Source organism: Rhinopithecus roxellana, chromosome 5 (genome assembly GCF_007565055.1).
Source record: "Rhinopithecus roxellana isolate Shanxi Qingling chromosome 5, ASM756505v1, whole genome shotgun sequence".
NCBI classification, from domain to species: domain Eukaryota; kingdom Metazoa; phylum Chordata; class Mammalia; order Primates; family Cercopithecidae; genus Rhinopithecus; species Rhinopithecus roxellana.
In genome coordinates, this window is record NC_044553.1 from 137,652,705 (window position 1) to 137,676,596 (window position 23,892).

At 36.9% G+C, this 23,892-nt stretch overlaps 1 protein-coding gene across 9 annotated transcripts in view; it reads left to right on the forward strand.

Moving 5' to 3' along the window:
- NRXN3 (neurexin 3) overlaps positions 1–23,892 on the forward strand; it is a 1,636,170-nt gene that overhangs the window by 1,230,458 nt on the left and 381,820 nt on the right. For all 9 annotated transcript variants that reach the window (XM_030931539.1, XM_030931540.1, XM_030931537.1 and 6 more), the window contains one exon: positions 9,162–9,343. In XM_030931539.1, the coding sequence (XP_030787399.1) occupies positions 9,162–9,343 (182 nt within the window). The remainder of the gene's footprint in view (positions 1–9,161; positions 9,344–23,892) is intronic.

The following is a 23,892-nucleotide window of genomic DNA, read 5'->3' on the forward strand; positions in this document are numbered from 1 at the left end:
TCATGTTGTATGAATTAAAGCCACAAATACACCAAAGTCATCTGTTTACAGCCCCTGGCCTCTTGTAAGTATGAGGATCATATAAATCAAGCATTCAAATCGAAGCACTGGAAATAAGCAGCTACTTTTTATCTGTATTGTTTTTCCAGAGAATATTCAACACTTAGCTACCCCTTGATTGTTCTTATTAAAGAAGGTATTTCAAGGCTGTGAAATAAAAGGAGGAAAAGAAGACAAATGAATATGAGTTCTAAACTTCTTCTTTCTTCTAACCATGTTTCATGAGATGTCATCAGAAGGAATGTACTTATGAAAAATAAAATGCTACAGAAAAGGCTGCTGAGTAATTATGAAATGATTACTTTTGTTTTTCCTTTATTCATTTATATTTTGCCTAAGGACAAATGTATATATGGTCTTTGGTTTTAGTTAATGTTCTGTAAAATAGAACAACATGGCTATTCTTAAAGATGTCACATTGCTTTTCTATTGTATATCCCTATTAGGTTAAATCTGAGATGTGCTTATCTATTTTTACAAAAACAATTTGCAATGTGATTTAGAAATGGAGGAGTAACATAAAACAATTTGACTAAAAATGGGTGTGATTTTCTTATCTGAGACTGCCAAAAATTCACCAAAGTAAAATCATTCAAATGTCTTTGTGGTTAGGTTTCTTTTATAAATTGCAAGTTGTGTTCTATTTCATCATGAGAGAGGCTGTGAGATTTAATTGATGAGCATTTATAAAATATTTCCATGTTGAGATGAAATGACAAAAAGGCAAGATGAATTAATGAACATTGTATTTTCTTATTCCTTTATTCCCATTCTACTCCATGCCTGAATGGCAACGTGAAGATATGTAAGCATAGGTGAGCCAGGTTTCATTGATTAATTCAACAGCATTTATTTCCTGTGCATTCACAGTGTTGAGAGATAAATAAATTAAACAGCCCTGGCTTCCATGAGCTCATGGTAGAGAAGCATTCTGGATTTCCATTTTGTTTGACAATAAAACTTAACATTTATTTTCTTAAGCCTGAATACTGTGCAATTTCCTAGAACTTACTTTGTTTAGCTATATAAGAAATAGCATGGTTATGAAAGTTAAAAAGTTGGCTGTGAGTTAATTTCTAACATAGACTTCATTATAAAGTTTACGCTTCAGAATTTAGAGTTTTCTGAGTGTGGTATAATTAATCAGGAGTGGACTATTGTCTGACCTCAGTTTTTTCACTTCGTAAGAGGACAACCTCATGTAAAATCACTGTCATTTAAGTAAGATAAAATGAGTACCTCTGTACTTCCAGTTGCACTGTGAAGGGATTGGGTTTTCATCTTGTTTGCTGTTTTTGTTTTGTTTTTAATTTTGGCCGTGTATTAGAAAGCCATTGTCCTTCTTTCCGTCATCATCCCATCCCTACCCAGATACACAGGTAAAGGCAAATGGTGAGAATATTAGCGATACAGTTTGACATAATGAAAAGAATGTAGATTGTTGAGTTAGACCTGGATTAAAATCCTAATTCCATTCGGTATTTGGTAAAAGATCTTGGCAAGTAGTTTTACCTTATTCTATAGCTTCCCTCATCTTTAAAACCAAGATAGTAGCTGTTATGAGTTGAATTATGTCCCCTCTACAAATTCAGATATTAAAGTCATAACCCTCAGTATCTCAGAATGTGACTGCATTTGAAGATAGGGTTTTGTGAATGTGGTGTAATTCATCGGGAGTGGGCTATTTCTGACCTTGCCTTATGTTTCAGCTTCAAAGATTATTTTGGTGGGCCCTCATGTAATAAGACTGATGCTCTTATAAGAAAAGGAAATTAGGGCATAGATTGGTACAAAGAGAAAACCATGTGAAGATACAGGGAGAAGATGATTGTCTACAAGTCAGTAGAGAAGCTGTAGAAAAAAATTGGCACTGCTGATACCTTGATCTTGAAATTCTAGCCTCCAGAATTGCAAGACAATGAACTTCTGTTGTTAAAATTACCCACCCTGTGGTACATCTTACACAGCCCTAGCAAACTAATACAGCAAAAATATTTCAAGTGAAAAATATAGTTTTGAAATATTATATTGTATACTATGATATATAATAAATAATGTATACTTATAGCTGGTGTTAGTATCAATATTGATATTAACATTAGTCTAGAGTTAGTATTGCCAAACAGTACCAAAGAGTTTGTGAAAGAAACAATTGTCCCAGAGGAAAAACAATGAGCTTATGAAAATTCCTTTAAGCAAGAGGGAATTTGAGTGTGTCCATGGAAGCTTTATTTTTAGGTTAATCTTAGTGTCTACAGCATTGCATATTCTACCACTAATCATCTTCTTTTTCCTTAGTGGAAATATCCTGAAATTCGATAAGTAAAAATAACTTTCTTTTATATTTTTGTGATGTAACAGCTTCTAAAGTAATGTGTTTCTGAAAATATCATTACCCCTAAGACTTACAAAGGGTCATGATGTGTTTGTCAAGACTCATTAGTGTGTCCAGAAGCTAAATACAAACTATGTGTGATTGTATTTTACTCAAACTTTCTGGGAGTTAGAGTATATATAAGGTAACACAGCAATAGAACATCTCAGTAGTTTGCATCAGATTTGCAAATGGCACAATTATTTGTTTCCTCTTCATTGGTCCTTGAAAAATTCATAACGTTCCCATCAAAAGTTCCAACCAAGCATATTTGTAAGAACAGCGTTTGTACATAACCTATTACATCATGAAGAATGGCTCTCTTCCATGGTATTTACCACCAGGATTAAGTAATGGTAGACTTTTTTTATTAATGGAAAACATTTAGTGAATGTGTAGAATATTATTTGTTTTATATTGTTCTCTCATCAGCTCCTTTGGAGACTTTGGCATCGGGTACAATATATAAGGGTCTCACTCTGCACACCAATTTGAGTTCCCATGTTAACATACAGATTTAATGCTAAACTGAACTGGTGTTTGTTCTGCTTATGAGTCTTTGAGTTGAAGCCTTGTTTCTGGAATATTGGGACATGCTCTGAAATGTTGCCTCTGTAGATCCTAGAAAGTAATGATGTTTTCTGCTTTAATACTATTTAGTTTTAATTATTCTTCCTTCAACAGAGAGAAAGAGATTGCCCCAGAGGCAGGGAAACCTCACCTTGCCTGAGTATTGTCTAATAAATGACTTTTTCTCATGATATACTTACCTATTAGGCAATGTTGTCAGTTTCTCAGCTTACTGAGCAGCAAATCTGCTCATTTCTTTGCCAAGGAAAAAGAATGTTCTTAAAAGTAGATGAACTTTCTCTCTTAATGTTCAGTCCATTCAATGTTGCTTTATTTAAAGCTACTTTATCATCAGTTCTGCTGTTTATTTCAAAAAATTCAAAGTGGACAAAATAGATCATAACAAGCTATCTATTCAATAAATAAATTGCAGAGCTGTTTTTAAAATGTGTATCTCTTACCCTGTCCTAAATTCCCGAGTGGCTCCCTCTGTAATGCAGAGGCCTTGTTTGCAGTTTTTCCATTTGTTATTCACCTTTCTCCCCTCCTTGTGGAGCTCCTGATCTCTAGGGATGATTCAGGGAGTCTTTATCCCATTAGTCATTAGGACAGCTTTGGAGAAGAGGGCAGAGTTAAGAAAGGGAGGATCTGATTCTATTCTCAGCTCCACTACTCAGCAACAGATCAAGTTGTTTAATCTCCTTGAGCATCAATTTTCTTTTTTATTAAAATAGTAACCAAAATATTTGTCATTAATATTTCAGTGAGTGTCGAGGGAGGAGGCATAAGATGAGATACTCCAAAAGAAAGCAATTTGAAAACCATTTAATTCTATGGAAATATAAGGTCCAGCTGTTATAAAATAGTGAACATAATTCACTCCCAAAACAGCCAGGGAGATGAGGGGCAGAGGAAAACCACGGAACAAACTAAGTAAAAGAAATTGAGAAAATGTATTCTTTGGGCTATAAGATATTACAAGATCCTTCAGTTAAATTTATGTCTCTATTTGCTAGAAGAGATATTTGCCAGTTCCAAAGTCACAGGCCTTTCCCTTTTGGTTTTATTAGCTACATGGTAATTGATATGAATTTAAAAGATAGTTTTAATTTAATAGCAATAACTACATCTACTGGCAGAATATATTTTATGTCATTGATAGTCCATTTATTTTCCAAAAAGATTTACCACTTTATAGTAAAGAACACAGATAAAAAGTAAAGAAAAAAAAAGTAAAGAGTAATAAAAAAGAAATAAGGATTAAGAAACCTGAAATGATAGAGGAAGACAGGCATACCTTACTCTTACAAGATTTTATACTAGGTCCTCAGGCAATGACCAAAGAGAATTAGAGTAGGAGACTGACATCTTGTTTCTTATCCTAGTTTATCTATCATGTACTTTGCACATCATTGTTATATTTATTTTATTACTTAATTTATTGTTCTACTTGTTATATTTGTCTACAAGTAAATTACCCAGTTCTCCTTAAATTTAACTCTCCCCTGGAGAGGCGCTTCCAAAACTTGTTCCATTTTAACATCAATAGAATTATTTCAGGGAAGGCTTGTTTGCTTTATACATATAGATACACATATATATACACACACACATATACAGCCAATATATTTTATTATTGTATTTTAGTACTTTTATTAAGCCATTTTATCTGTAATTATTTGATGGGGTAAATAATAAATGAATTCTAGTCTATTGTATTTTTTAACTAAACCTTTTATGTTTATCACACACATGCATGCACACACACATAGACAAATATATATATATGCTTATGTATACGTATATGTACATACACATATGTATGTATATGTTATTTTTATATCTAAAGTGAGTGTTAAGACAAGAATTCAATTTCTGTTAATAGTCTCCCAGAAAAAGTAATATGCTATTTGGCTATGAGACTAGAAATAGAACCAATGCCATAAAGGCAGGACCATGGGGTTTCTAAGTCAAAACAACAACGATAAAATAATTACCTAAGTGATCCTAAATAAAGAAAAAGTAAATTGCCATCAACAATTATATTCTAATAAACTCAAAATTTAAGAACCTTGGAGAAATATGTGAATGAGAAAAAATTATATTCCTCATTCTCTTGAAGAAACTATAGATCACCCACTTACTTAGCTTGTTCTGTAACTATCACCCAGGACTCCTTTATGATTGCATGGAAGACTGTTTGATCCTTTTCGTCTGCTGGACCGCTATCCCAACCACACACGCACAGAACACATACCAAAACACTCTGTCAATATCACCATCAGCTCCATCACAGTAAGTAGTTAGCCAATTATGAAAACAATAAGCCAGACCCATTATTTGCAGGTTGTGAGTTTAAAAAAAAAAAGAGTCATCCTTGTTGACTATTTGAAGATGAGATGTATCCTCTTACTCTTTGTTAGTGGTGACTGTGTAGAAATTTCATTCCTGGAATACTGTGTTGGTTAAAACTCAGCAAAGCAACCTCAGCTGCTTGCAAACTTGCAAATCCTGCAGCGTTAAATGGCCAAAATGCTACTGTAGCAATTTTTTCTTCAGTTGAATTGATCAGTTTTTGCCAACAAGAATGAAATTTACATGATTCTGAATATAAATATAAGTAGTATGATCTTGCATCAGCATACTGAACATGGTGAGAAACCAGCAATCAGAAGTATGAGGTTCAGGGAAGAAAGCATGTAATGTGGTATATAGCATGATTCAGAAATGAAAATCTTTAATGGATTAAGTGGAGATTCTTATAGTTCCCAGGGTTTTCCCAAGAAGTTGATTTGTAATCCACATTTTAAAATAACACAATTAACTTTTTTATTTGAATATGTAAAGCAAAATAATTCTGTTTCCTGTAGGACTCTAGGCATTTTATATTAAAATTAACATGAAGTATGTATTTACCTTTAAAAACCATGCAAGATGGCAAAGCATGAAATGTAAAGAGAAAAAACAATAACAATATCAGTGTAGAAAGGTATAATTGTTAATTAACTTCCTCTAATGTCCCATAGCATTGGACTATGCGAGCATTCGGGGTCTTTATTCACTCTTACCAGCAAATACTTTACCAAGAAGAGATATTTTCATATTTTTTTCTTCATAGCAAAGTATTCATATGCCAGGTCCTTTGTATCTTTTTTGCTTTCTTCACCTATAAAGTTACAATTATCTAACATAGTGACATTGTAAATTCAGAATAACAAAAGCAATACAAATAATTTTAAATCAAATTTTTAGTCTCTCTATCAAATATTGTCATAGTGAAGTTTAAAAAAAAAAAGAGTCATCCTTGTTGACTATTTGAAGATGAGATGTATCCTCTCAAAACAAAAGAAGTTTTGTTTTTTGTTTATTTAAAGATTAAAGGCACTGTGACCTTCTAACCATATATAAGAAATTGTATATTTATGTATTAAAATATTCTTCTCTTTTTTATTGGAGCACTGAGAATTACTGGCAGGATTGTGGATGAGAACTACAAGTAAAATGCTTAAAGTTATTGATATGGTGAGATGGCCAGACAAGTTTTTGAAAATATGCCAGATTTGGGGGCTGTGACTTTGTTTTCATTCTGCTTTAGTCTTATAGAAAGATGTGAAAAGAACTAAGTACAGACAACTGTTTGCCGCATTGGTATAGTTTATTGATACAGTTTATTGTGTAATTACATTGGTATGTGGTGATAAAAGGCTTTCAGAGGTAGAAGACAGGCTGGAGACTTAAAAGTGGTACCATTTAAATCAGATAATTGAGCCTCTGTTTCCAAATCTATAAAACAGTATTAAGATATAAAATATCCCATACAATTGTTGCAAAGTTTCGGTGAATGAATTTGAAAATATTTTGCAAAGTGTAAAGCACCATGCCTATGTTGCTATCAATTTTTTGACTTGTTATTTTTATAGTGACAAAATTATTTCCTGATAGAGTATGAATTTATCTCTGTAGCAAAATCCACTATATATGCAGGATAGAAAAGTAAAAGATTTTTATAAATTGCCATGAAATGTCACAGGCTGATTTGCATTTTTGGGTGATTCTATACATTAATCACTGAGTAACCTTCAGTTTTCCAAATAAAGAATAAAGAGAGTGGTGATGACATTTGTAATCATCTACAGAGGAATTATTTAAATTCTTCACAGATGGAGAGATATCAAGGGTAAATCACACCCACTTTTCTAATTTTAAGAAGCTTTGAGGGGGTTTGTGTATGGTAGGAAGTAAACCTTGCTTTGCGTATAGAATTAATCATAAACTTTGCATACCACAATTCCAAATCCTCCAGATGAGTGTAGAGGGCTTTCAGACACCATCCCCTAAGGACTGAGAAATTCATAAAAGGAAAACAATGTTATGCTACATGTAATATACAAACTGAACAAATTGGAGCAACTAGAATAGTGACCTTTCAAAGAAGATAAATTAGATTCTATATGCCTCAGAATTTAATGAGTCTTAGTGCTTTACGGAGGATGACATATGACACATATTCCTAATTCTAGTCTCACAAGAGTTAACTTTATTATTTCTAAACAAGATGAATAACTCACTTCTTCTTTGGTCGACATAATTCCACCTAATATTCTCTGTAAACTAACTCTGGGAATGCATGCTGACCAGTGCTTGAGAGTTTTAGTAAATGTTGAAGGTATCTGAGTAGTTGTCTAATGCTGCTTTAAAATGGTTTTAAGAGTTGGAACATGGTCACTGGGAAATACACAAGAAAATCTGATACTAAATGTGCTCTGAATTTTGAGATGAGTAACCCATGGAAGTATTCGCTATGGGTTAACACCACATGCCTAAAACCAGAGAGGCAACAAATGGCGTAGCCTTTTCTGGTCACCAAATCTAAATGATTTTATCTAACTGAGATTAAAAACATGTTTCTTGAAATATACTTTTTATAATTTCTGAAATACAAATATTTTCTTTATTTTTATTCCCATTTGCTTTGTAAGTAGTTCTAAATTAATATATTCTTAGTAACTCCTGAGTTCATGTGGATAATAACAGAAACATAAGTAAATAGTAAACACACTGATAAGCTCACTATTCATAACTGACAATTACCACTTGTCACGTTCAAATCTCATCATCCTGGGATGTTTTTTCTATGTTTCTTGCATCTTCTTCCTAAGATTTAATTTGAAAAAGGAAATGAAAATGTATTTAATGCCAGATAAATCCCACCACCAGGGAACAAAAAGAAGATTCATTTTTAAAAGACTCCTGGAGGCCAGGCATGGTGGCTCACGCCTGTAATCTCAGTGCTTTGGAAGGTCAAGGCAGTCGGATCACAAAGTCAGGAGATTGAGACCATTCTGGCTAACATGGTGAAACTCCTTCTCTACTAAAAATACAAAAAATTAGCCAGGCATGGTGGCACGTGCCTGTAGTCCCAGATACTTGGAAAGGGAGAATTGCTTGAACCCAGGAGGCAGAGGGTGCAGTGAGCCGAGGTTGCGCCGCTGCACTCCAGCCTGGACAACAGAGCGAGACTCCGTCTTAAAAAAAAAGACTCCAGGAAATCATTTTTGTTACCATGTTTATAGCAACATAATAGTGAAATAGGCAAATGCATTTAGTCACATAACTTGGTTTTCTTGGGCCACTGCTTTCTTTCCTGTGGGAGTGGGAGAAGGTACAAGCAGGAGAGACATGATGCCTTTGGACTGCTCTGTTACCTTCAGTTTTGTAAGGCTCCTGGCTCCACTGACCAGATTATGCTGATAGCTAAGAGATAGGGGACTAATTTTCTATTTTGTGCCTGTCCTGGCCAAGATGGAAAATTAAGCCTGCTGTTGAAGAAGACCAGAAAGTTGTTTATTGCAATATACCCAGACTTCCAGACTTTAGGATGTTATTTACCCTCCACCGTTAGGCAGCAGGAACTGAAGATGTTAAGAGCGACTCTCGCCAACATCTCTTTGTTACTCATTCATTCTGCCTGCCTCTTTAATTTGGGGTGATAGCTGCCTTCAGAACCTTTGGGTGCCATTCCTCTAAGTAACCAAATACTGTCCCATGGGGGACATTTCCTCTCTACAGCTGTTCTGTGTAAGGTCTCAACAGTATGCTACAAATGGCTGTATGCAATACAGTGCCTTGATGTCTCCCTCTCTCCTCGCTTTTGCAGCTGGCGCTACGTATATCTTTGGGAAAAGCGGTGGGCTCATCCTCTACACCTGGCCAGCCAATGACAGGCCCAGCACACGCTCTGACCGCCTTGCCGTGGGCTTCAGCACCACTGTGAAGGATGGCATCTTGGTCCGCATCGACAGTGCTCCAGGACTTGGTGACTTCCTCCAGCTTCACATAGTGAGTAGCGGGCCTTGGCCTGGATTTTCTTGTCTCACTGGTGGTCTGAGTTGGTGATTCAGGGAAATGCTGCAGAACAATCTAGATCAATATGGCAAAGATGCACATGCTTATAAAAATTGTTTTCAGATGTGAACCATCATGCTTATAGGGTTCCTGGGGGAAAAAATTTAAAAACTCTTTCTTCTTCACCATGTGTATAGAGAGGAAAAAGAAATTCATTCTTTGTAGGCTCCCTTCCCAACTGTGTGACTTGGCCTGTGGCAGAACATTTATCAGATTTCTAGGGTATATTTAAGAGATTTACCTGGTATGGATCTTACCTGGCGCAAGCAGCAAAGCCAAGTGGAACTTAACAATCTCCTAGGCTGGGATTTGGCAAACCTTCTGTAAAGAGACATAAAGTAAATATTTTGGACTCTGCAGGTCAGATAGTCTCTCTCAGAGCTACTTGGTTCTGCCTTTGTAATGTGAAAGCAGCCACAGACAATACATTTTTTTTAAATGCATGTGACTGTATTCCAATAAAAATGTATCTATAAAAACAAGCTGCAGGCCATAATTTAGTGACCCCTGTCTAGGCTTCAAACATCACTGTAGAGATGTCATAAATGTGTGATAACAACTGCGACCAGAGTGCCAGAGTGGGCGGGGCAAAAGGGAAACAGGACAGTGATCGAGAGTTGAGCAATTCATGTGTATTGCATAGTCAACATTTTGCTTTTGGTCTTGTACATATGCGCTTAATAGCACTGCACCCTCAATCCCTGTAGATCATAAGAACACAGCAAAGGCTAAGAAATTAAAAATGATTTGGAAGAAAAAATTCTCTTGTTATAAGGATGGAAAATATTTTTATAGCAACAATTAACACATTTTATCACCTGTGCAGTCTGCAGTTAAGAAAGTAGGCTAAAGAGAGATATGATTCTCATCCATAAGTACCCAAAGTGCAGTCACCAAGAGCAAAGAGAGGAATTGTTCTCATTAGTTAGCAATGACAAGGCTAGAAAGAATGGATTTAATTTGGAGCAATAAGAATTTAGTTTAAATAGCAGGGGTAAAAGCAGTTAAGGAAAAAGATCAACTGGGGATTACTACCAACCTCCAAAAAGGAGGAAAAGGAACATTGGTTAGGAATCTCTGAATCAGAGTTTTGCTAATGTGCAGGTGTATAGAGAGAAGCAGAGGATACAGTTTCATTGCTGGTCTCTGGAGCTGGAGATGGCTGGCCAGAATCATGCATGGCAAGCCCAGATCCCACAGCAGTACACATGTCTGGCACTTGCTCTTCCAGCATACCTTGGAAATGAGAGCAGCTTGAAGTCCTAGGCTTGAGCTGGAAGTCGGTCTGACCCCAGTATAAGCCCAATCAGGGCCAGACTCTGCTTAGGAGCTTAGGGAAGAAGTGGTTAGACATGATCACCTTCAAAATGTGGTGGAGGAGTCTTGAATACAGTTGTGAACTTTTCAATTCTTTCTCAGATGCTTCAGGAGCCATATGGTGCTATGAGCCTGAGATAACACATTTTAAAAAGCTATGCCAAGGAACAAAAAGAAAGGCAGTGATACTTACTACACTTTGTCTTTATTTGGCCTCTAAGAACCACCATAATTTACAAAACTCTGTGAGATTTATGCTACATATAACTTAATGACTATTTCATGGCAGCTATAACTAGGCTATTATTACCAGCTCACTTGCATTTCCACAATGATTTATCTTCTTTTTTTGTTCATTGTGACTTCCTAAGAAAAATATGATTTGGCACAGACATGAGCATCTTTTTGAGTCAAATGATGTGCTACTGTTTTATCCATTCCTGCTCATTCTTGTTTTGTAGAACATCTCCACTTTTAAGAGAGAGATTTTCCTGTTTTCTGATGGTCTACTTGAAATCAGCAGTGTTTTAATAAAATTGTCATGCAGATTACGGTAACTGCTAGGAGGAACCAGAACATTCCAGTATATTATAATATGCCATTATAAAGTTCTGTCATTTCTTTAGGGTCTTTGAAAAGTGAATGCTCTAAACATACTTTGAGATTCATGTAACATCCATTTGTGTGTATTTATTAGTGTGTTCTGTATAAGCATACCCATTAGATTTGACATGGTCTAATATTATTTTCTTTATATGAGCAAAATTACGAGACATTTTATATCAAAATATAAAGAGCCCCCTGGGTTACCGTAGACACTTGGGTGATACAGCCGATTGCTTCAACATTCTGTGAAAGTCCAACAGATTTTCCTTCAAATCTTAGATTAGGAAATGATGTCACCTGACCTTTCCAGAAAAAAATTAAAAAGTATCCTATGCTGTGGAGAATCTGTGTGATTCTAGAGTGATCCTGACATGTTCATGGCCCTCTCAAGCATGGGGCCCCTTCATGGGTCTAGCCATTTGAAACCATATTTTGTGTCCTTACAGATTATCTCTTTGCCTGTTCTGAAGAAGGCAGGTTTCTTATCATACGTGAAAGTAAAGAAATCCAAGTAGAAGACTAAATGGCTTAATTATGAAACCAGCTTTTTGTTTTGGACATTTAAGTAGATGCATCAGGGAAACAAAGCCATAAATACTTATTAAGATACTTTTATAACTTTTACAATCTGTAAAAGGTGGTTCTGTTTGTTGAATGGTTTGTTTTCTTGTACTAAAGAAAATTATTCAAGAGAGAAAGAGCTTTGGGGCCACTAATGAAAGTGGAAGGGATTGAGCATAAGGCAGAAGATACTATTTCACCTTGCAGTTTGCCTAGAAGAGAAACCTCCTGGGAAAAAAGAAAAAGTGATAGAGGACACAAAGGGGAGACGAAAGCAGGTTAGCAGGTGACTCACTCTTTTTTTTTTTTTTTTTTTTTTTACTGCTATAACAGAATACTTGAGATTTGGTATTTTATAAGTAATGTAAATTAGTTTCTCACAGTTCTAGAGGCTGGGAAGTCTAAGATCAAGGTGCTGGCAGGTTTAGTGTCTTGTGAGGGCCCAGTCTCCACCTCTAAGGTGAGCACTACATTCTCAGAAGGGGAGGAACCCCATGTTGTCACATGACAGAAGAGAAGAAAGGGTGAACCCACTCTTGCAAGCCCTTTTTAGTATAGCATTAACCTATTCACGAAGGCAGAGCCCTCACGACCTAAACATCTCCCAAAGGCCATACCTCCCAACACTGCTGCATTGGTGATCAAGTTTCCAGCACATGGAATTTTGGGAGGCACATTCAGAACATAGCAGCAGAAAAAATTCCAGGGATAAGGGAAGAGGACAGGGCTCTGCCTACCGATGTGCTTCAACAAGGGATTACATGGGGGCAAAGCTTCATTCTTTGGATATGAGTGTTCATTATAAAATAACAACAACAAAAACCTAAAGTACTTTGATGCTCCTTCTGAGTGGTGGTCAAGCTAGTAAAGTTGGTCAAAAACAAAGTACAAACTCTAAAATTAGGCAGTGGAATGTGTGTGTGTGTGTGTGAGAGAGAGAGAGAGAGAGTGAGAGACAGAATGTGTGTGTGTGTGTGTGTGTGAGAGAGAGAGTGTGTGTGTGTGTGTGAGAGAGAGAGAGAGAGACTCTGTGTGTGTGTGTGTGTTGGGGAGAAGGAGAAGACAAAGAAGGCTTGTATTTTTTTTAACTTTCAAAGAAGACAATTCCTAGAAATTCCTGAAGCGTTTTGAGCAACATGAACATTGTCATTGGAATATTTCCTTTTTACTCCCAAGTGGACTTATTTGAAGGAAGAGAAAATGCTCTTCCAAGAACACTAGAGAGCCTGACCCTGGGGTAAGCATCCACTCTAGAATAGCCCCAGGGCACGAGTGGCAAATAGGCTTCATCTTGCCTGCAAGTTCTCAGTGCCTCACTCTCTCTCTTCAAGCTTTACACCAGGAAGGTTTGTGAGAACAGCGGGCAAATCCACAGGTGGGAGATCTAGCTTCCATTAGTCATGTCTGCCACATGTGCAGAAGTGAGGTTCTGTGAACGTGTGCTGCACATTCATCACATCTGCTCTAAGCTCCACACTATCCCTCTGCACATGCTCCAATTTTCCCATTTCTTCTCCTTTGTTATCCTGAAATCCCTACGTATTAAAATTTCTTTGGAAAAGTGGTATCTTCCGCTCATGTTGCACTGCAAGTCGTGGAATGATTTATTAATTCATTTAAAGTAGTCAATCTTATTGTCATACTTCTTATACCAGGCTAAAGTCAGCTCCTGTGACAGAATTTAAGTTTTGATAGGACAGTTGGAAAGAAAGGAGGAAAAGTGGCCATGGCTAGTTTGGGGATGTGCAATGTTGTGTGAGATGGTAGAAATGAATGGGAAAACTTGGGCAAAATGAAGGCATTTGTGTCCTAGATTGAATTGGGGCAAAGGAAGAAAGGGTCACCAAGATGGTGGAGTGCTATGAGCATTTTTTTAAATAATATATGTATTTTAAATTCAGGGGTACGAGTGCAGGGTTGCAGGTTTATTACATAGGTAAACTCATGTCATGGGGGTTTGTTGTACAGATTATTTAATCAGCCAGGTATTAAGCTTAGTACCCAGTAGTTATTTTTCCTGATCCTCTCCCTCTTCCCCCCCTCCCAAAGGCCCCAGTGTGTGTTGTTCTCCTCTATGTGTCCATGTGTTCTCATCATTTAACTTCCACTTATAAGGGAGAACATGCAGTATTTGGTTTTCTGTTCCTGTGTTACTTTGCTAAAGATTATGGCCTCCAGCTCCATCCATGCCCCTGCAAAGAACATGATCTCATTCTTTTTTATGGCTGAAGAGCATATTTTTTCTTTTTCATGATTTGCTTAGATTGTCTTTCATTCTGGCCAAGGGAGCAGAGGCTTTTATTTCTCTTGTTACTTTCTTTTAAACCTAAAGTCTTCCCACTTAACTGGACCTTATGAAAGTTGAATAGGTTTTGAGAGAAAGTGTTGACCAACACAGGCATTTGGTCATTTAAAAAAATCAGAGAGGGCCAGGAGATAATAATTATTTAGAAATTGCTTGCTTCAAATTAGCTAATATTTCTTTGTTTTTGATTCACATTCCATGATGCAATGTTTTCTGAATGAATTATAGACTGTTATATTAATAAAATTGTGAATTAGGCATGTTTGAAAAAGGCAAAGAGATCTTTGTTGAAGTATATGTGCATGAAATGAGATTCTGTAAAGGGTAGGTGTCTTAGGGTAGAGGAATTTTTTAAAATCCATTTCAAATATTAGTTTCCCTCCATTGAAATGAATTGTTGAGGAATTAAAGCTCAATTTTGGAGAAAAGCTGCTGTCACTTGTGAGTCACATCTGCCTATTGACTCCACATCTAAGCTTTATGGACTGGTGTCATGTTACACTCACCTTCATTTATACAACAGGGAAAAAACTGAATAGGACTAGAGAAGAGGTTAGCATGAAGTGCTTGTTATTACTATCATGAAACTCTTGACAACCTCCCTTCACCATCTACAAAATAGAAGGTCGGGGAGAACTGGGCAATAATTAGCTTCCCCTTATGTAGTTAATGCTGAGTGTAAAAAAGACATCCTATTAATTTCTTTCTCCCTGTATGTAATTTACAGTAAATCCTCTTGGATTCATTTTTTAATTATGACCTTTCAGGAACAGTGAAAATTTATGTGTTAAAGCATCTGTTTTGTTTGACAAGAATCTATAACCTTCCCCAACTATTTCCTTCCTGACGTAAAATGTAGATTCTTACATATACAAGGATGAGGGGCAGACAAAGAACTGCTGTCCAGACTGGCCCCCATTTCATGGTGGCAAAGTGTTCTCCTTCCAAAAACTGGAACTTTGAAAACAGATTCATAATATTCTATCAGTGTCATATTTGGGGAAATTGGATATTTATTAGTTTTCATTTGTATAGTATTGTTTTTACATAATTTATAGCACCCAATGAGAGCCCCGTAGAATAAATGGAAGTAGAGCTGAATGATGATGAATGGTCTGTTCCTCCCATCTGTTGCATTTACAAATTGCCAGCCTGCATGCTTCATCTGGGCTGTCTCTATGTGGGATATTTACAGTAAACCATCAGCATCTGCTGGGATAGTCCTTAGTAAGGTTAGGTGGCTGTTAGCTTAGATTCATCTCTGGGTTTGGCCAGTGACAGAATTGGATTTGAGTCAGGAACTATATTTGGGGAACTCTCGAAGAATGTGGTGTTTTTGAGACTGGTAACGCAAATAAAAAAGGAAAAAACAAGAAAACAACAGAGGTATCCAACAGATGCAATTTCGTTTCCCATAGAGTGCTGTGCACTGCAGGTTGACTCCGTATTTCCTTCCATCGCTATTTGCTCTTAGTGAAAAAGGCCTCTTTGGGTTTTCTGGGCTTAGGAGTTTTTCCAGATCATTAGCCACTTATATGGAGAGGACCTGCTGGGCATTGTCTCTCCAGCTTTCAGCTTAGCCGTGCTATCCCAGCAGAGTCAGAGAAGAAGGTGGCAGAAGGGAGTGGAAGTCACGATTGGATGAAGTGACTGCTTATGTAACCTGGACCAGAGGCAGCTATCTGCAGGGCAGCTGGTGTGTGTTTTCTCAGATCTCTATTATTCCCATGCTATTTCCATCTAAATCTGTTTACCTTGATTCCACACATGGTTTTGAGAGACAGCAAGCCATAGTAGAAAGATGTGCTTAATTTGAAACAAACAAACAAAAAAATTGGATTTGAGTTCCATTTCGGCCAATGAGCTCTAACACTTTCAGCAAGTCATTTTACTACTTGGAGCTTCAGCCTCCTGTTCTTATAAATTGGCATAAAATATTATGTTGCAGGGTTTTCTCAAAGAGCAAATGAAATAAAGTATTTAGAAGCAGTTCATTATCAGCAAAACACTGCACTAATGTAGGATGGTAGTTTTCCTAATAAAATGGGTGCTGTAGAGGTGATGACTGCATTAGAGAAACATATATAGAAGGAACGTTTAATTATTTATGTAAGTCTGCAGGGACTTTTGAGGCAAAATTTTTAAATTTCTGTTTCATCTGATCAAATGTCAAATGTATGAATTAACCAGATTCACAGTGAAGATTTTTGGAGCATCTCTTTAGCGTACAGTGAAGAAGCAGGTTACCTCTGAGGGAATTTAGGTCATGACCTTGGTTAGGTCAATAGGATAAGTGACCCTATAGCCTCCTTGGTGTCTCATTACGTTGCACTGTGTCTCTATCCCTGTTACAAGATGATAATGCATTGTGTTTCTGTTCTCTTTAGTATAAGCTTCCAAAGGGCTCTAGACTCAGCAGTGAAATTGTCACCTGCCTTGCCCTGAAGTTTATTCTTTAATTGTATTGACCATGGGAAATGGAAATATGCCACTTCACATGAAAACAGGGAAAGAAGAGGAGAAGGAATAGAGGGAAAGAGGAGAAGAGGAGGAAGAAGGAGGAGAATAAGGAAAATAAAAGAACTAGAAGAAGATGACAATAACCATGATCATCACTACCAACAATAGAAGTGGTAGCAGCAGGAAAGCAAAACCTTTCTAGATAGGCCTAGTATCAAAATGGTTTTAGACTCTCCTTGGGTACCAGATAAAGTCACAATGGGCTTGGTCATATACTCGAGGATAGAGCCCCCACAAAACGTTGCTAGAACCAAAGCCCTAATGGAGGTACAGCCAGACTGCGGGGAGCTAAGTAGGTCTCGCCACCAAGTAAACTGGAAACCTAAAATCAGAAATACAAACAGAAATACTTCATAGATTTGGATTCCCCAAAACATGAAGGAAAAGTGAATTATAAATTTACTGTGCAAGTGAAATGTACAATAATGCAATCATAAAAATCAAGTTGACAAAGTGTGTGGAAAATAGTTTATGGCTGATAGGAAATTATGAGAAGGAAAAGCCAAATGGCTATGTCTTTCTCATTTATGGTTCATACAAGAGCCCTTAGACTGTTAGTTAATGACAGTTATGTTTCAGAATCCTCAATGCATACAAATATGAATTTTGAAAAACTAAGGTGAAGAGAATTTAGATCCTGAGCATCATTCATTTTATATATATGAATTGAGTTTTTATTATGTGTTAGGAAAAGTTCTGTGTGTTGAGGGTACTGTGACCAACCTTGGCTTGCATAACATGAACAGGCTTGAAAGGCCATGACAATTACAAAAACAAGAAATTAGGTTTTCTACTCATTATGAGGTGATGTATATACAACTCTTGCAAAACTCCTGGTATATAGTGAGCTTTCAATCATAGATAGATTTTGATATTATTGGTACTCAAAGATTTTTCTTCAACTAACTCATTTTAACTCAAAAGATTGTTATATTTTGTTTTCCTAAGCAATGAATAAACTTTAATCAGGCCTCTGAAATTTGAAATGAAGCAATATAAAATTCTAAGGCGCTGGGATGTATGTTACTGATTTAAAGACAGCTGGGTGGCATATATACTGGGTGATTGCAGTTATCAAGCTAGCTGAATAAGTTCTGAATAGCAGAAGCTTTTTAGATATATGAATCTAAAATGCAACAAGCAAGGCAAACTCTAAGTGCCATCACATGAGTGCTGGGGCTCACAGGACTTAATGGCAAGCCTCCCTTAACACCATCAGTTGGATGGATTATCTCATTGACCCACCGCTTACACTGCTACTCGTCATTACTCCTGGGGTATTGTTCAGTGCAACAGGGCAAGAAATAACTCATTGACTCCTGAAGCTATAGATGATGGATTTTAGATCCCTAGCTGTATTCAGAAGGCATAGGAGCTCAGTGTATTGATGGGGAAATTCATTAGCCACCCACTCCACAGAATCAGTTTCTTAGATCCTGGTGCTGTCATTGCTGCTGTTGCAACTTGTTAGTGTTTCAGGGACAGATGTCAGAGGGAACTGTATAACTGCATTAGCCTCACAGATAGTACTGACAGCCAGACCTGTCATTTCCTGGCCTGCGATGACACCTCTGGAGCCTAGAATCACTTACAGACATTTAGATAGGCCCTGTTGATCCGACCAAGCTAACCTTCATCCTGAAATCAATTCATACTCAGGATGACAGGAAATGAGTTGTCTTTAAGGCTCATATTCTGTTTTTGAGTCCTTAGTTAACCTCTTATAATTCAGTTTATTTTTCCTCCTCCATTTCTGTAAAATGGCAGGTAATTTAATGGCATAGATTATGACTTCCTACATTTACTTGGGAGCATGTGTTTCAGAGATCACCTTATATTGGTACCATTACTATCACTTTCTGCTAATATTGATTGACAAAATACCAGGTACCAGACACTGTGCAAGAACTATGTTTACACTGTCTTATAATGAGCTCACAACCACTCAGTGAGGTAGTAGTCACTTTTAATATCCTCATTTTATAATTGAGGCAACTAAAGTTTAAAGAAGCTAAAGCTTCTACTAATAAACAGCTGAATGGACTTTCAAATGCAATTCTGACCCTTAATTAACATTATACCCCTAATGAAAGTTTTAGAGGAGAAAGCATAGTGGTAATAATTTTAATTCAATTCGTACTTATGAAATAGCAATTTACTTGGGATTGTTAGAGATGTGAAGAAAGTTAACATCTAGTGGGGGGCAGGGAAATGAAAATCATATGTATGAATCTTTTTAAAAACAGAATTAGTTATATACCAAGAAGGTAAAAATATTGCTGGTTGCTGAGATTTAATGTACATAGATGGGATGGGACAGGTTTTGACGAGTGGAACCTGAAGAAAGAGCACATCCGATGATGATACCAGCATGAGTGTCGTATCGAAGGAAATAGGGGATGCATTCTCAAATTCATGAATTCGATTGGATCAGAATGAATGGCATTAGAAAAAAGGCAGGTCATATGGATTAGCACAATGAACATATGATTTAGGGTCAATTGGTGTCTGATTCAAGGTCTGGTTCTGCCTCCAACTAGTTATGTAGCCTCGGATGAATTATTTGACTGCTCCATAAAATGCAGATGGCGATAATGCCAATTTGTAGCTCTGTGAATATTTATAACCTACGGAAAAATGCCCAGTGAATTATCTGGTTCATAGTGAACATTCCATTAATGATAGCCATGTTCTTGAGTTTCCTTTGGTTTTCTTCCCAGGCACTTTAGGGACATAGTGTAGAAGATTTGAATTTTATACCAACGATAGATTGTTCCTGAAAGCAAGGGGAAGACATTTAAAGATTTTTTAGAAAAAAGATGAAATGCCCAGCACTTAATTTTTAGGGAGATTATTTTGGCTCTGTTAAAAGAATGTTTTTCAGTGGGTTCAAGGAAAACAGCAGGGTCTTGAGTAAGTGTTTCTAGAGAAACGTTTTTAAAGACTTATTCTATGATGATGAATATAGGAAGGTAATGAGTATAAAAGCAAAGAACAGTTCAGAGATTGAATCAGCAGGTGTTGTCAGCTGTTTGGATTAAAAAGGAGAGAAGTGAGGAATGTCTAGATTGGGAAGGTTGTGATTTCATTACCAAAAACCAAACAGGGGACAGATAAGTAAAACAGATAAGAGTTTGACTTAGTGACGCAAAACATAAGGCATCCAAGAGCCAGGCTGTTGAGATTTCCAATTAGAAATGCATGATGAACTCATAAGAGAGGTAAGGGCTAGAGGTGGGGACCTAGAGAATTCACGGCTTGGCAGTGACAGTGGAAGGTTTAAGGAGTGCTAATGTCTCAAGGGAAATGAATAGGAACTTGAGAACTATGTACATATTTACAATAAAAGAGGAAAGGGAAGAAAATGAAAAAGGAAAGGCTAAAGGGTAGGGGCCCTATATGGTGAAGTATTACAGAAATCTAAACAATTGAGAGACTTCCAAACACAAGTTGTTCCAGAGCTGTTTTTTCCATACCTGTTAGGCCTCTTTCATCTGAAATCAGTTTATAGAGATGTCTTCTTCATCTTTATTGGTATTTATTATGACGTATAATCTTTGCCATTTCAGTCCTCTTACCAGTATTCTGCATTTATTCTCTCTCATGGGCATTATTAACTTTGAGCCAGAGGACCCAGCATCTGCTCCTAGAGAGCTACCACCAATTAACAGTTACTCTGTGTAAATGGTAGAAATGTAGCTCCTATGCTGCCGCCCTCATAGTATTGTGGGTAAAATCCGATGACAGAATGGAAGTGACCATGCCCTGTCATCATTGAAAAGTCCTACAAAACAAATAAGGTTGTTTTTATATCAATATTGGTATACCTACCACTCAGCAGAGCTCTTGGTACCTAAGGAGATGGTGATTGGAGACCTGGAAATGAAGACCAAAGAGAGGATGAGATGGTTGTAGTTTCCAATAGGAAGGTTAGCAACCAGGCAATTGGCAGATCAGAGCCCAAATGTGAATGGCTCAACTGCTGAACCCTGTAAGCTGCTGTGGTTCTCAAATGATGTCCTTATCTGGTTCATCTCTCAGTTCTCGGCACCTCACCTTTTGGAGCTTCAGTTTGGAAAGGGAAATTTGGATTTAAATCATACCGCAGTTTCCTAAAGAGAACAAATCCCCTGATCCTAGTGATCATGTGCATTGAGGCATCAATCTGATTATCCCTTATCATTATTTTAATTTGGATAGCTACAAACGTTACTAATGGTTATGAAATTATCTAGCCCTTTATTAAATGCAGAACACAGTACTTAGGTTACTAAACCCTTTTGAAAATAACTCTGCTGGTTGACTTTTCATGGCTAAAAACCCATATTCTTATCTGATGGAGTGTATATTTTTGTAATCACTTCTGCATTTGCTGTTTTTTTTTTTTTTAATTGTCCAGGCAGTATATTAGCCATTTTGTGTATATCAGCCCATTTAGTACTGACAACACTGTTAAACTAGTGGCATTACCTCTATTTATGAAGTAAAAAATAAAGACTAAGAGGATTAAGTAACCATTTGTTAAAGATGTTAAGGAAAGGAAAGAGGACTTAATCATTGATATGTTTGATTCCAGTGCCACAGATATAGATATATACTGCTTTTCATAGTTTTCTATTCAATATAATATAATATATACGTAACATATGTTGGGTGTGTTGAATTTAGCAGAACCTGTAATGTTTATTTAAATCCATAGTTAAGAATGACAAACAGGAATAGAGAATAGAACACAGAATTTTCGCTAAAGCAGCATACATAATTTAAAATAAGTCACTTTCTTTTTGGATTCAAAGAAACTTATTTTACATTACATTTGTTTGCTTCCCAGTATTTGTTTGTTTTTCTCAATGACATTAAGGCACCAAATTACCCCAAGCCACTTTCTTAAATACTCCTATGCAAAATGAAAGGCTTGGCCTGGAAACTAATCTGAGGTTTTGAATGTAGTGCAGTAGAATAAGTGTTTTAGAGGTAACTTTAGTTCCCAAAATCTCAATAAAAACACTTCCAAATTTAGTGTATGGAAGAAAAGATTATTGGATAAATGCATTCTCGTCTTTCAGTGTATGATAAATGCCATATCAGAAGTCCTCAAATACTCTTGCTTAAAAACATAAATGATCTCAAATAACACAAAAAACCATTTATTCCTGGTGGAGTCAGTATTTAATTTTCTATATTTGTAATTTAAATCCAGATTAGTCTTCACAGCGACCACAGCCTGTCATTCCTTGGTCTGTTAGCTTCTAATGTCTAGCAGCAGAGTACAGTAAATACTTGAAAGGTAGACCTTCACACTGAAAATCACATGTATTGAAGTGGGAGCAGATTCCATTTAATTTGCCCCTTACTTGATGCCTAATTCCTGAGGTTAACAGGCTTTCATGTTTGCTACTTAGATCAGCAGTACTGGAGCTGGTTTTGTTGCATGGCTAAACAGCAAAGCTTAAATTCAATACTAGAGTGTGAAAGAGGAAAATGAGTTTTGGTGTGATGTGTGAATGACGTGGTTTTCCAAAATACCATGAATGCACAATGAATGATCCACAAAGCACAGACACCTCTTAAAAGAAGACAAAAATCTCCCTCAGGTTTAGTCGAGAAAAGATACTGGAGTGTATAGCAAAAACTATAACATGATACACTTAGTTTTAGGTAAGATGCAGGTGGGAAGAATAGAATTTCCAAGTTAAAATTAGCCAGGCCAGCAGAAATGAGTAACTTACTGTTATGGTTTGGATCTGTGTCCCCATCCAAATGTCATGTTCAATTGTAATCCCCAGTATTGGAGGTGGGCCTTGGAGGGAGGTTGTTGCATCATGGGAGTGGTTTTTAATGGTTTAGCACCGTCCCCCTTGTGCTGTTCTTATGATAGAGTTCTCATAAGATATGGTTGTGTAAAAGTGTGTAGCACCTTCCGCCTCTCTCTCTTCCTTTTGCTCCAGCCATGTAAGATGTGCCAGCTTCCCCTTTGCCTCCTGCCATGATTGTAAGTTTCCTGAGGCCTCCCCAGCCATGCTTCCTATATACCCTATGGAACCATGAGCCAATTAAATTACTCATTCTCAGGTATTTCTTTATATCAATGCCAGAAAGGACTAATACACTTACTTTTGTGAAAACAATTTTTCACTTAACCACCTCCCACTATTCTGTCAAGTGTAGTTCTAAGTACTTGAGATCCAAGAGTGAAAAAGAGAGACAAACTCCCTGTCCTCTTGGTACTTACTTTCTAGTCAGGGAGTCCTTAATAGGTACAAGCAATCAGAACTTGAATTTGCAGAATTTTGTGAAAATGTGCTATCATATATATTTTGTTAATTAACTAGTTAACAGGCTAGGAGGATCTCTCCTTCAAACTTTTGTTTTCATCTTTGTATTTTTCTTTGTTTCCCAAATTTCCGCTTTAATCTCTTTCATTGTAATATACTCATGAGTCACTTAATGAGGAGGATATGTTCTGAGAAATGCACTGCCAGGCAATCTTATTGTTGTGTGAACATCATAGAGTGTACTTACACAAACCTAGATGTTATACCCTACTACACTCCTAGTTATATGGTATAGCCTATTGCATCTAGGCTATAAACCTGCACAGCATGTTCCTGTGGTGAATACTGTAGGCAATTGTAATGCAATGGTATGTGTGTAGCTAAACATGTCTAAACAACAAAGCAGAGTAAAAATATAGTATTATAATCTTATTGGACTGTAACAACCCAGTGGGTTCTGTTTGTCCACTGCCCAGATGGAGCCAATTTATCAAGACAGGTGAATTGCAGTAGAGAAAGAGTTTAATACACGTAGAGCTGGCTAAACAGGAGACCAAAGTTTCATTATTACTCAAATCAGTCTCCTTGAAAATTTGGAGGCGAGGGTTTTTCCAAGACAGTTTGGCAGGTAGGGGTCTGGGGGATGGGTGCTGCTGATTGGTTAGGGATGCAATTATGGGATGTGGAAAATGGTCCTCATGCACTGAGTCTGCTTCTGGGTGGGGCCACAGAACTGGTTGAGTAGAGTTGTGGGCCCAGGTGGGGGACACCTGGTTGTCAGAAATGCAAAAGCCCAAAATGACATCTCAAAAAGGCCAATCGTAGCTGCTACAATTAGGGATGTTCATTATAGGAGTAAGTGGGAAAGTTGCAAATCTTGTGGCCTCTGGAATAATGGC